At 41.0% G+C, this 13871-nt stretch overlaps 1 protein-coding gene across 2 annotated transcripts in view; it reads left to right on the top strand.

Moving 5' to 3' along the window:
* The window catches only part of LOC126194720 (speckle-type POZ protein-like B), a 133900-nt gene extending 121230 nt beyond the window's left edge, over nucleotides 1-12670 (top strand). For both annotated transcript variants that reach the window (XM_049932969.1, XM_049932968.1), the window contains one exon: nucleotides 10387-12670. In XM_049932969.1, the coding sequence (XP_049788926.1) occupies nucleotides 10387-10867 (481 nt within the window). In that variant the 3' untranslated portion in view covers nucleotides 10868-12670. The remainder of the gene's footprint in view (nucleotides 1-10386) is intronic.
* The last annotated feature ends 1201 nt before the right edge of the window (nucleotides 12671-13871 follow it).

Raw genomic sequence — 13871 nt, 5'->3', positions numbered from 1 at the left:
TTGTCATTGTCCCGTAATTTCTCTTGGGCCCAGTGGCAGAACTATGCACGACATTCAAAGTCGTCGCCATGCAATTCCTGGTGCATAGAAATACGGTACGGGTGCAATCGATGTTGATGTAGCATTCCCAACACCGACGTTTTTGAGAATCCCGAATCTCGCGCAATTTGTCTGCTACTGATGTGCAGATTAGCCGCGACAGCAGCTAAAACACCTACTTGCACATCATCTTTGTTGCAGGTCGTGGTTGACGTTTCACATGTGGCTGAACACTTCCTGTTTCCCTAAATAACATAACTATCCGGCGGACGGTCCGGACACTTGGATGATGTCGTCCAGGACACCGAGCAGCATACATACCACACGACCGTTGGACATTTTGATCACAATAGCCATACATCAACACGATATTGACCTTTTCCCCAATTGGTAAACGGTCCATTTTAACACGGGTAATGTATCACGAAGCAAATATCATCCACACTGGCAGAATGATACGTAATACCACGTACTCATACGTTTGTGACTATTACAGCGCCATCTATCACAAAGCGAAAAAAGTGGTCCAACTAAAACATTCATATTTCTTTACGTACCACACGAATATGTAATAAAAAATAGGGGTTCCTATTTAAAAAAACGCAGTTGGTATCCGTTTGACCTATGGCAGCGCCATCTAGCGGGGCAACCATAGCGCCATCTGGTTTCCCCCTTCGAGCTAGACAACTTTCGATCTTTGTAGTTTTTTCGTTTGACGCTTATTTCGTGAGATATTTGGCCCGGTCACCATTAACGGACCACCCTATATATATATAAGAGTCAGACAAATTATCTGGTGTTTCGGCAGATGTCTGCAGTTTAGTTTTTGCGCTGTGTAACTGAGATAAGACCAAGCAAACATGGCTCATCGCTCCTTTCATGTGGCGCGCATGTCGACGGAAACAATCAGTGTGTTTCCTGTCACAAATAAAATTATTTTTAAATCGGAATTACATATGCCGATTCGGTAGAATGGACCCTAATAGACCTACTGCAATATCTGTTTTATCGGTACCTGTGAGCAGGGACAGTAAAGTGCGAAGAGTGACGAGTACTCCAGCAGCAACCGAGGAGCGCCGCTGCACGGCAGCAGCAGCCAGCGCAGGCCAGGGACGTTCTGTCACTGCTGCAGTACCGGTTGTGCTTCGTGTTTTACTGTCCCTGTTCATAAGTATCGATAAAAAGAGTGTGTCGAATGGGCACGTAAAATTCTGCATTTAAAATCATTTCCTGTCGACACTGGGGGTAACACGAAAAAAGTGGTGATCAGTATTTGTATTGGATAACTCTAATTTCATAATGCAAAAGGACTGCAGAATCACTAGGGGAAATCCCCCTGACAACACTTCGGATGAACTAGATTCTATACAGATCTCTGGCTCATCTAAACTGAATCAACCTCCTCTACAAAAAATGTGAACAGATTATGTAGCTTTTTTAGTATTAATCGAGACCGATATGAGCATGAAATTGTTACAGTGAAGAGTAAACTTCGGCTTCCCACACTACAAAAGAAAATAAAAGGACAAAGCGTTCACCAACGGGACAGTTAACGGGTGAATGCAGCGAACTACGCAGGAAGCAATTATCCAACACATTTTTAGGCGGTTTACCACACTTTCCATAGATGGGTAGAACAGTTGCACGCTGTCATTACAGGCGTAATAACCGCGAAAGCTGACAGCGGAGTACTCTCTTTAATTATACAAGAATGCTGAGTGATAATGAGCTCTTTTTTTTTTTAAAAAAAAAGAAGAGTGCCTTTGCAATTTTATGAGAAGCTATGGTCATTAACTAACAACTACGTCAAGTGTTTGTCTCATGAACTTTTAGCCAAACTGATGTGTCTTAGACACTCTACTAAGGGGCTGATGGAGTCAAGCATAAATAACTAAAGAAACCTGCCAATCGATTACATAACTCAGAGAGGTTATAAAATTTTAGCAGGCCGACTTACAGCACCATATCAATAAAATGGAGATTCGACAGGAATGCTTGCAGGCAGCAACAATATATGCAACTGACGTGGAACGACTCATTGAAATGCTTCAAGGACCCAAGGTTATTAACAGCAAGATGATGCTTCTGGAATATGCAGTAAGTCTGGTGATAAACAAGGTGGTTGAGTTGGAGGGAGTCAAACAAAGATTAACAACATATGTCCAAATGACAGGAGTGAAAAGGAGGTGTAGGAGTTCCTAACTCTCAGAACTAGATGTGTCTACTAACAACCTAACATAACTTGTATTCACATAACTGAAGAGAGATGTAACTGGGATATATATCGTACCTGGCGCGAAATGCATAGTTTAATTAAGAGCATCTACTTAATGAAATTTGTGCACCAATAAAGGAGTACGGCATGAAAACTACGGTATACTCTAAAATATATAATCAAAATAAATTATTTATAAGCAGTTCTTCTAATACCTACCACATTTGTTAAAAGAAGAGACAGTCAAAGGTATGTTAGACTATAGAGAGTGCCAACATCCTCAACACTATCTTCTCAGCCTGAACACTGCAGCACGCTCATGTACTACTGGGTGGAACTCAATCAATAGCACTGAACATCAGAAGAAGCAAGGAAACAATTCAAAACAAACACTACCGTATATTCAAATATCTTATGATACCGTGGCCCCTGAGAAAGATATCCCAATGAACAGGGGACAGATAAATCCACAGCTAGGTTTATTCATCAGCAACACATGGAAACCAGTTACTTCCAAGAAAAAATTAATATTTCCTTACAGACTGCATTAATCAAAGCCAGCAGGCACGAGATAATACTCCCCTGCCAGAGGGAAGCTATACAGGATTCTATTAAGCGCAGGTTCACAATGCCTGTAACGCCATGTAGTCTACAGAATGCCATATGAAACTGGATGACAATGAAAATAACATCCATCAGCTTAGTAAACGACAGGCACATTGAACTGCAGCACACCTTTCCACCAAACTGGACTGATCGCCATTAAAGTAGGCACGTCATGCTGACATAGTTGCAAGAACATCTTGTACTTGACACTACAAACAACAGAGAGCCAACCCTTCGTATCTGGAAGTAATTACCAAATTAAAGCAAATCCCGAACACCATATTGAGACGAACAAAGAAAAAAAACACTTAGTGTTAAGGGCTTACCGAAATCTGCAAGGTGAACAGCACTGATATGGAAAATACCTTACACAGAAATACGAAAAGTAGAGTATATAAGCTACTTTAAATCCATTATTAGGTATGGTTTACTTTTTTTCGGTAATTTGGCAACATAGTGCAAAAACTAAAAATACAGAAAGAACTGTTTGAAATATATGTCACTGTAAATCATTAACAACCATGTCATAAGTTATTTATATTATTTACATTGACATTACCATCCCTATATATTTATGAGATTATTGTCTTTTTGTGCGCCACATGAATTATTCGAAGGAAAATATTTTGGTCATTTGCATGACGAAAGAAACAACGAAAATTTTACACTTCCCACCCACCGTTTCAAGCTGTACACCTAAGAACCTCAATACATTTATAATAAATTACAAGGGAACAAATTAATACTGGTGAATGTAGGTTCACTTAACAGGAAGTTACGAGGCTGACAGTGATTACTCGGACGTACGTATGAATTCCTGCAGGACAAACTGGAAATTTAAGCTGGGTGCAATGTGTTCCATATCTCAAGCATATCATTTTAGTTGGTTGGTTGGGGACCAAACAGTGAGGTCATCCGTCCCATAAGATTAGGGAAAGATGTGGAAGAAAGTCGGTTGTGCCCTTTCAGAGGAACCACCCCAGCATTTGCCTGAAGCGCTTAAGGGAAATCACGTAAAAGTTAAATCAGGATGGCCGGACGCAGATTTGAACCATCGCCCTCGTGAATATGAGTCCAATATGCTAACAACTGTACATTATTTTAGTGTTATACACACATCAAAAAAGTTTTGGATCACACCGATTCCCAGAACTCCTGAAGATAGACGTTGACTGCTGATATTGTATCACAGACACAGTCCCTTTGACTATTCAGTGATGTCACTAAACCTGCTCAAAGATGTAAACAATCATGCACGAGCAGCGCCTGTTAGACGGAGGGGGTCCGACAGCTTTCAGTTCCAGTCATTCCACCTGGAAGGAGGTACACGGCTCATGTTGTCTGTGGTTCAACCATGCTTAGACGGTCAATACCGCGATTTGATCGCGTCTGCGTTGTTACTTGTGTCAGGAAGGGCTCTCAGCATGGGAAGTATCCAGGCGTCTCGGAGTGAACCAAAGTGATGATGTTCGGAGATGGAGGACATACGGAGAGACAGGATCTGTCGATGACACGCCTCGCTTAGGCCGCCCAAGGGCTACTACTGCAGTGGATGACCGCTACCTACGGATTATGGCTCGGAGGAACCGTGACATCAAAGCCACCATGTTGAATAATGCTTTTCGTGCAGCCACAGGACGTCGTGTTACGACTCAAACTGTGCGCAATATGCTGCATGATGCGCAACTTCATTCCCGACGTCCATGGCGAGGTCCACCTTTGTAACCACGACACCATGCAGCGCGGTACAGATGGGCCCAACAACATGCCGAATGGACCGCTCAGGATTGGCATCACGTTCTCTTCACCGATGAGTTTCGCATATGCCTTCAGCCGGACAATCGTTGGAGACGTTTTTGGATGGCAACCCGGTCAGGCTGAACGCCTTATACGCATTGTCCAGCGAGGTGGAGATTCCCTGCTGTTTTGGGGTGGCATTATGTGGGTCCTACGTACGCCGCTGGTGGTCATGGAAGGCACCGTAATGGCTGTACGATAAGTGAATGCCATCCTCCGACTGATAGTGCAACCATATCGGCAGCACATTGGCGAGGCATTCGTCTTCATGTACGACAATTCGCACCCCCATCGTGCACATCTTGTGAATGACTTCCTTCAGGATAACGACATCACTCGACTAGAGTGGCCATCATGTTCTGCAGACATGAATCCTATCGAACATCCCTGGGTTAAATTGAAAAGGGCTGTTTATGGACGACGTGACCCACCAACCACTCTGAGGGATCAACTCCGAATCGCCATTGAGGAGTGGGACAATCTGGACCAACAGTGCCTTGATGAACTTGTGGATGGTGTGCCACGACGAATACAGGCATGCATCAATGCAAGAGGACGTGCTACTGGGTATTCGAGGTACCGGTGTGTACAGAAATCTGGTCGTGCAGTTCTGAAGGTCTCGCTGTATGGTGGTACAACATGTAATGTGTGGTTTTCATGAGCAATAAAAATGGTGGAAATGATGTTTATTTTGATCTCTATTCCAATTTTCTGCACAGGTTCCGGAGCTCTCGGAACCTAGGTGATGAAAAACATTTTTTGATGTGTGTATTGTTATTTATTAGAGTAAAAAATGCTTTTAAGGTACTGTAGATTTTTGACGTGTCTCCCGTACACAAACCAAATGGATTGCAAATATATGTAACTCAGCCTTCCAGTACATGTAGGACTGGAGCAGGTGGTTTTTTGCAATGGAAGTGATCATGGGACAACCAGCTGCTAATTAGTACTGATCTAAGAAAATGCACAATAATAATGAGAGCATGTGATAGGCTCAATGGCATACAACATTAGTGATTCAAATAAGATTACTGCTGATTACTATTACAACAGCACTGGTGGTAGAAACCATGTACACGAACCACCTTGGTAGCTCCATACCAGAGTGGCTGATCCCGCATTTCAGGATTTGACCCTCATTTGCACATCTGACTTTCACCTCTACCAGAGCTCTAAGCTGTAAAAGGATGTAGCACCATTGCTAGTATTCCATGTTAAACTGTGAGTCCAAGTGAACTGTCGCATATACCAGGGGCTTGCAAATGTGCACTAATTCCACCATGTGCACACCTAGAAAAGCAATATCGGGATCAAAATGATTTTCAGACTGTTGACCACTGTACAGTCATTCGAAATTATAATTTTCTATCTCACTATTCAATAGGAAAGATCATAAAGCTGCGTGCATTAATTGTCACAAGAGTAACAACTATTTTTAATTCACAAACTGTATGAGATCTTAGTAATTTTGTTTGTTTGTACAAACAGAATCATTTTCAGTACAAATCAGAGTCATGTGCATAAAATATTTGTAGAAAATGTAGCTGGACACTGGATTTATCAACTGTAATATCTCCCTTGGCAAAATAAGAAATGACTTTGTTCTTAAGGGGGGAAACCACATTAGGAGCCTGTTTTACACTGTTTTTTTGGGATTTTTTTGGTTAGGAAGAATTAATTAGAATTTAATCAAATTTTGACATCGTTTCATTCGTATTTCGAACAGTTTTTGTAAACTTCTTGAATAATTTCACCCAAAAATAACAAAATTTCGCTGTGATGTTCGCTGAAGGTTGTGAGTATAGTTCTCCAATTGCTTGCTATCCCAATTTTCATCTGAAATAAAAAAGTATTGATTTTACATTAATAACTTATTATCTAAGAATATGAACCTCAGTGCGGGTGAAAATAATGAAAATTAATAAAATCGTGGTATCATCTCACAAGTTAATTCATATAATTTGTAATTTTTTAAGGAATCATACTATTAATTTTCATAATGGTCGGTTCTACATTTTTTGAATTAGACTTCATGCAAATGTGAAAAGTCATTTCGAGACAAACGCGTTTGAAAAATAATTTCTCGGAAATTAGAAATTCTAGGAAGTTAACAATAATATAAACTGCTTACCGATTAATCTGCGATTCCAGCACTAAATAGTAATCCTTCTTCTTCCTCATAGGCTTCGTTTTGCGCTTGCAGCAGTGCTTTCCGAGCTTCTTTCGATTCCAATGAACTACGTCGATTCTGTCGGCTCACGTGCTGGTTATCCATTTATTTGGCATAATTGAAGCTTTGCGTGCCAACTACAATTGCTGCCTCGTTTATGACAATCAGAAGGGACTAATTTCCTTCATTCAATAAGCCCGCTGCTAAATACGATGCCAATTCAACGACTTTTATTCCGGAGTGCAAGTGATTAGGAGTTAATCGCCAAATAGTGGAATTAAAACTTTCATTAGTATTTTGTGTGTGGGCACCTAAAGATCTCTCCAGTAATTCATCCCTTGATAAATCTTCATATATTGGAATAATGTGCACTCTGTTCTATGCTCATAAAATCTAAAAGAATGCGAATTTCGCTTTGAAATTTCGACAGCGTGTTCTTGAATAATTAAGCCAAAGATGTATGTAATAAAAAAAATTGGATTTTTGGAACCTCTATAATGTGGTTTCCCCCCTTAACTGCCTTTCGACTATAAATCATTTGCTCCACTTTAGTCAACACAACATTGAACTTGCAGTTTGAGGTGTGAGAATGAAGGTATTGCCTACTAGGACCGTAGTAACACTGTCATGTGCCAGTGACGACGTGTTGTTCCTTAGTACATGTGTAAGCAGTTGTAGATATACAATGCGTCCAGGAATCGAAAATTTACTTTCGAATGATATTCTAGAAAAGTGCCTGAAAATCCAATTTATATCACAGTCTACGAGTTTTCCTCTGGCCTTGAGACACATGGCCATCACAAGAACTTAGCTAAAAAGGGTGTCTGTGTGTGTGTGTGTGTGTGTGTGTGTGTGGTGGGGGAGGGGGGGGGGGAGGGGGAAGAGACGTGTGCTCATTATCACGCAGATACATTGATCGGTGAAGTCTACATCCGCCAACAAGTGCTTCATGTATAGGGGACAGGAGGAAAATTAGGTCATAGTTACATCAGAAATATTTGGACCAAATAGCGTCTTTGAAAACACTAATTTTCTATGTTCAAAAAGAGTGTTACATGAAATTTACGAATGACTAGACCGAAAGTTTTTGGTGCCTCTTTAGAAAAATATCATCAACAACAAAATGATCTCTAAAATCAGATTGTTTAAAAATGCGTCGGCCATTGTGGCCGAGAGGTTCTAGGTGCTATAGTCTGGAACCGCGCGACCGCTACAGTCGCAGGTTCAAATCCTGCCTCGGGCATGGATGTGTGTGATGTCCTTAGGTTAGTTAGGTTTAAGTAGTTCTAAGTTCTAGGGGACTGATGACCTCAGATGTTAAGTCCCATAGCGCTTAGAGCCATTTGAACCATTTCATAATGCGAAAAATATGTGTCATGGAGTGGACTATTGCCAGACTTATTGCTTAGAGTAAACAACGTGCAAATTTCCACGAAAATCAAGCAGACATTTGGTGCAGTGTTTGAGGGGAGCAGCCGTAAATGGGACACGCTGGTCTTATACTAAGATGACGAGTTCGACTCTATACTAGACATATTTACGTGACTTCTCTTATCTTCTTTGACCATTAATATTAATGAGAAGAGCTAACAGTTTAATGGAGAGTGCTGCCCGTAATATCACAGGTGTGGCTGTTTAGACAAATATTATGGACATGGCGTTCTTTCTACCATAGGAGACAACATAACATTATGGAGATGGAGATGGACATGGACATATCTCAAGACATGATTTGATTTGCGTGTTACATTAGCAAGTGTCAGAAGGGATAGCTGCACACAGATGACTAGTATAATCACTGTTGTGAATTCCTGTCAGTGGAGGACAATGAGAACTTAACAGTAATATCCTGAGCTCAAAGTAAGTCACTGTGATAAATGGATTATGAAAAATGTGACAAGGTGTGGTGTGCGTACTGTAAGACCTTCGATACACACACCATCAGATTATTTGACTTGTCGCTCTAACGAAGTAGGCGAGTGTCAGCAGTATGTCTCGTGGTCTTATCGTGGCGTGTTTATCTTCTGCCGTTAGGTCAGACGATAGAAATGCCACTTGCACGCTTGAGTAGCAGATTGACGGTGACCAACTTTAAACAGAACTTGATTAATTTTCACACACATTTATTACAATAATAAAAAGCATAGATAGTACGTAACTTGATTCTGGATGCTGTTTACAATTGACAATCTGAAGTTCCTTTGGTCTTGGTACGTTAATCTTATTCTCACATATCTCTGATACTTGACAAAGTGTCTATACATTTCTCTTCATGGCTATGTACAGGAATATGATAATCTTATTAGGCGCAGACTGAAACTTGACTACAGACTAATGCAGACTGACTAATCGGAGTTTTTTTTTCTTTTTTTTCTTTGTTGTTATTTTCAAACCCGTACAAACAGGCAGGCTGTCAGCAGCATGTTACGCCGCTCTTCAGCCATAGAATAGATCAATAAACAACAGAAAGAATACACATAAGTGACATAACGGTGGGTGATAAAACAGTAGACACATAAAGACAAACACGGAGCCATTCACACTCGACGATAAACCACACTACAAACTGTTGACACGACGCACAAACACTGAAGATGGCGATGGCACTGGTGAACGATGGAGTGCGACGGTGAACACTGAACACTGAACACTAAACACGACGGCACACACGAGACACTGATGGCGATGATCTCCGGCGTACGAATGTCCACTTAGCGTGTGCGAGTCCGGGGACCTGCCAAGAGGGGAAGAAGGGTGAGGTGGGGGAGAGGGGAGAACAAGGATGCCAATGGCTGAGGAGATGGGGGGAGTAGGAGAGGGACAGGGGAGGGGAAGCCTGGGGGAGGAGTGGGGAGAAATGGAGGAGGGAGGGAAGAGGGAGAGAAGGGAGGGAGGGTGGCCAAAGGAGCAAACACAGGAAGAGGGAGGGAGGATCAAAGTTGGTAGGAGGGGTAGAGGGAGGGGAGGAGGCCAACATCAGGGAGAGGGAGCTGGCAGAAGCCACCTTGGGAGAGGGTAAGGAGGGTGGAGAGATGGAGACAGGATGGGACGTGGGAATACAGGCGCGGCAGCGGGCGGGGGCGGGAGAGGATGGGCGAGACAAGCGGGTGAGGAGGATCGAGTTTGCGGGAGGTGTACAGGATCCGTATCCTTTCAAGGAAAAGGAGGAGGTGGGGGAACGGAATGAGATCGTACAGCATCCGCTTGGGGGAGACGGATGCGATAGGCGGAGACGGACGAGTGCTGCGCCTGTGCTGTTGTGCTTAGCAGGGCGCGCTCTAGTGGGAAAGTTGTGTACGCGCTGACTACGCGGAACTATGTACACAACACAAGGGAATTTTTGATGAAAGCTGTATGAAGACTTTGATGATAGGATACTACTATACATCTGTACCTTATACGCTGAGTTTTGGACTATTCTTTATCATAGAAATGAGATTTCTAGATTATCACTGGGCAGATGAATATTCAGAATGGCTCACAGTTTAGCTCGTATGATAGTTTTCTTCATTTTGCGTGCATGTTTATCACAAAATGTAATAATCTTTGTTTTTTACAGGAGCCTTTCGGAAGAGGAGAGAGCCAGAAGGTTGAGACAGGCTGCTACTGTTGGGGCAGTGGAGAAGCTGCGGGCACTCCTCGCGGCAGGGGTGGATGTTGGGGCTGGCGATGAGGAGATGCTGACTTCACTGCACTGTGCAGCAAAGGAGGGACATGTGCAGGCGGTGAGATGTCTGCTGGATGGTGGCGCCCAGGTAGACACCAGGAGCAACTTGCAGAACACGCCTTTACACCTGGCTGCATGGAAAGGCCGTGTGGCTGTGGTGCGGGTCCTGCTGGCCTCTTCCGCTGACCCGAATGCCAGGAACACATTTGGAAAGACGCCGCTGCACAGGGCGGCACTCCACGGTCGTGCAGAGGCGGCTGCTGCACTGTTGGACACAGGAGCTGACAGGAGTGCCAGGGATAGCGATGGGAAAAGCCCCCTGGAACTGGCCAGGCAGAACAATCACCAGGAGCTGATAGAGATGCTGACGTAACATTTACAGTCCTGTGAACATACGTTGGGAAAATGAATAATATTCACTGCATAGCTTTCCGTTATTTATAAACAAAAACTGCAAAAAATTAATTATATCATTCACTTGTAACCATCATTGTGTAGTAGATATAACTCTTCAGCAACACTTCAACAAGCATGACAATGAAAGTACTTTGCAAGTAATCTTTCTTTCGAGTAAATAGTCTGAAGAAACATTTCTCAAGCAATCTCTACAAAACTGAACAACATTTGGAAAATATTTGCTTTGATACTTTGAAACTTGAGATAGCCAAGGATTCTTCTAGCCCATAAAATGTTCAAAAAATTACAGAATTGTAGTCAGATAAAGTCCTTGACAACTGACAATACTTCGATAGTGAACACCTAACCATTTTAAAGTCACAAATTGCGAAATATCGGCGATTGTCGAAGATGTGACACTGTTGCACGCTCATAAGTTGAGTGAACTAATCCTCTGCATTATTTGATTACTGAAAAGTCATGTGCTATCTTAAACTAGTGTGAATTTCACTATACCCAGATCACTGCCATATAACTTGTGTGGTTATAATACAACTCCAGTCCCAATCTCATGCTGAATCTACTTCCCTGACTGCAGTACGGATTGTGTAATAGTTTGTGTCTTTAACTCCATTATACCATTAGTCCATTATATGTTGTGAAGATCTGTCATCTGCAACCACATTTGAGGCGCACAGTTCCAAAATCCTCCTTATCCATTTTTGCAAATTTTTCAGGAAACAAAAAAAACGTTTCTTGCTTGCCTTCAGTAAAGCAAATGTGTTTATTCATGTTTATTATATTGAGGTACTTACATATATTGTTATACCTGAGTGCTGGATATAATTCATGACATGTAAGGAAGATATTTACAAATTATGATTGGATAAGGCTTGTTTTGGAACTCAACATTGGATAAGGAGTTTGGAACTGTCATCATGGATAAGGCGGGTTTTGCAAATGTAGCTAAAACTTAATAATGGTCATTTTCGTCATTAATTGGAATTATTATCGACGTTCTTTCCGTCACATAAATATTGACATTTTTATCGGTTGTAAACGGTAGTTTAAGTATTTTATGAATATAATTAGCGTAAAAGATATAGTTAATGTCCTTGAAACAACTGATATGCAGCCATAATTTAAGAGTAGCATATTTATTTAATGTCTATGAAAATAAAAAAAGGATCGAAAGAGACGCGTATGTACGGCCATGGAGGAAGGACGTATTTTATGGTACTCACACTGTTTTGTTTCGTGGTACGGAAGGCAGCCATTGAGCAGCTACACATATTTTATATAAGTTATTCGTATTGATTGCTAAAATAAAATTGTTATTATTATCACAAAATGAATTTCTTTGTAATAGTTGTCACCTCAAATGCTCGCAGTGGCTAATTATTTTGAATAAGCATTTTTTCAGTAATTTGCGCTGCGAGAAGCTCATCTTCCGATGCAGCCTCTGGTCGGCCATTACGTGCCGAAGTATTAATTTATTTTTCATAGTGTTAACAGTAACTGTAAATATGAGAGATTTCGTTATAAGAATCTGTTTGAATTGCAAAAGATAATTAATTTACGTTAAAGTTCATGTTTTTTAAATTATACAGATTCCACGAGTTCAGTAAGTTTTATCTTGGGCGCTCCACTGCAACAATGGAAATTCTGTCAAGCCTTGCTTTGCAATCAATAAATAGAAATTAACAAAATTACATCAATACAGTTAATGGCAACTATATTTTAGTCATCACGTTCAAAATCTAAAGTTGGTACATGAATAACTGAGGCCCTTCCATAACCCGTTTCATATTTACTTATGCACGTAAGTAAAAGTGATAAGAAAAGACAATATCCCTGAGAGAAATTATCATGCTGATAAATTAAAAATAAAAATATACAAAATATATATGTAATTTCTTTTGCATATGACGTAACAAATGCCACCGACATCACAACTGCCATATAACTTGTGTGGTTATAATACAACTTCAGTCCCAATATCATGCTGAATCTATTTCCCTGACTGCAGTACAGATTGTGTAATAGTTTGTGTGTTTAACTCCATTATACCATTAGTCCATTATGTGGTATGAAGGTCTGTCATCTGCAACCACATTTGAGGAGCACAGTTCCAAAATCCTCCCTTATCCATTTTTGCAAATTTCTCAGGAAACGAAAAAATGTGTCTTGCTCGCCTTCAGTAAAGCAAATGTGTTTATTCATGTTTATTATATTGAGGTACTTACATATATTGTTATATCTGAGTGCTGGATGTAATTTGTGACATGTAAGGAAGATATTTACAAATTATGATTGGTTAAGGCTTGTTTTAGAACGCAACATTGGTTCAAATGGCTCTGATCACTATAGGACTTAACATCCGAGGTCATCAGTCCCTTAGAACTTCCCAGCTAGCACTCAAGCTTATTTCAAGGTGGATATTGAGTTTAGGTTCAGTTGAAAATTCAAGATTGAAAAATCAACCTGTTACACAGCTTGTTTCAAGGTGGGTATTGAGTTTAGGTTCAGTTGAAAATTCAAGATTGAAAAATCAACCTGTTACACAGTTTACATCAAGCTGTAAAAATTTAGCTTGAATTAAAATAATTTTCCCAAGCTTGAAATAAACTGTAATTTCCCTGGAAGGCTGTACAGCAGATGCGCGTGCAGCATAGCTTCCATAGACGTCCACGGGCAGCGCCACAAGCGTTTATAAGCCGTGACGTAAGGGTGTTGTGTGTGACGTCATGACGGCGCGGAGTTTGGTTTGAGTGTGGCTGTCTCCAGTTCTGTTTTATCTTATTTTATTTACTTTTCTGAGCCTTGCTATGTTTACGGCCATTTTACCTTTGTGACGCGCGTTAATGGTTGTGGTTTGTTGACAAGTTTGTTTTATACTAGAAAACAGTTCGGTACGTTAATGTTACAAATGTTAAATATTACGTAATGTAAAGTTACGTTTACGGCCATTTTACCTTTGT

This window comes from Schistocerca nitens, chromosome 7 (assembly GCF_023898315.1).
Source record: "Schistocerca nitens isolate TAMUIC-IGC-003100 chromosome 7, iqSchNite1.1, whole genome shotgun sequence".
Taxonomy (NCBI): domain Eukaryota; kingdom Metazoa; phylum Arthropoda; class Insecta; order Orthoptera; family Acrididae; genus Schistocerca; species Schistocerca nitens.
This window is presented reverse-complemented; position numbering and strand designations above follow the sequence as displayed.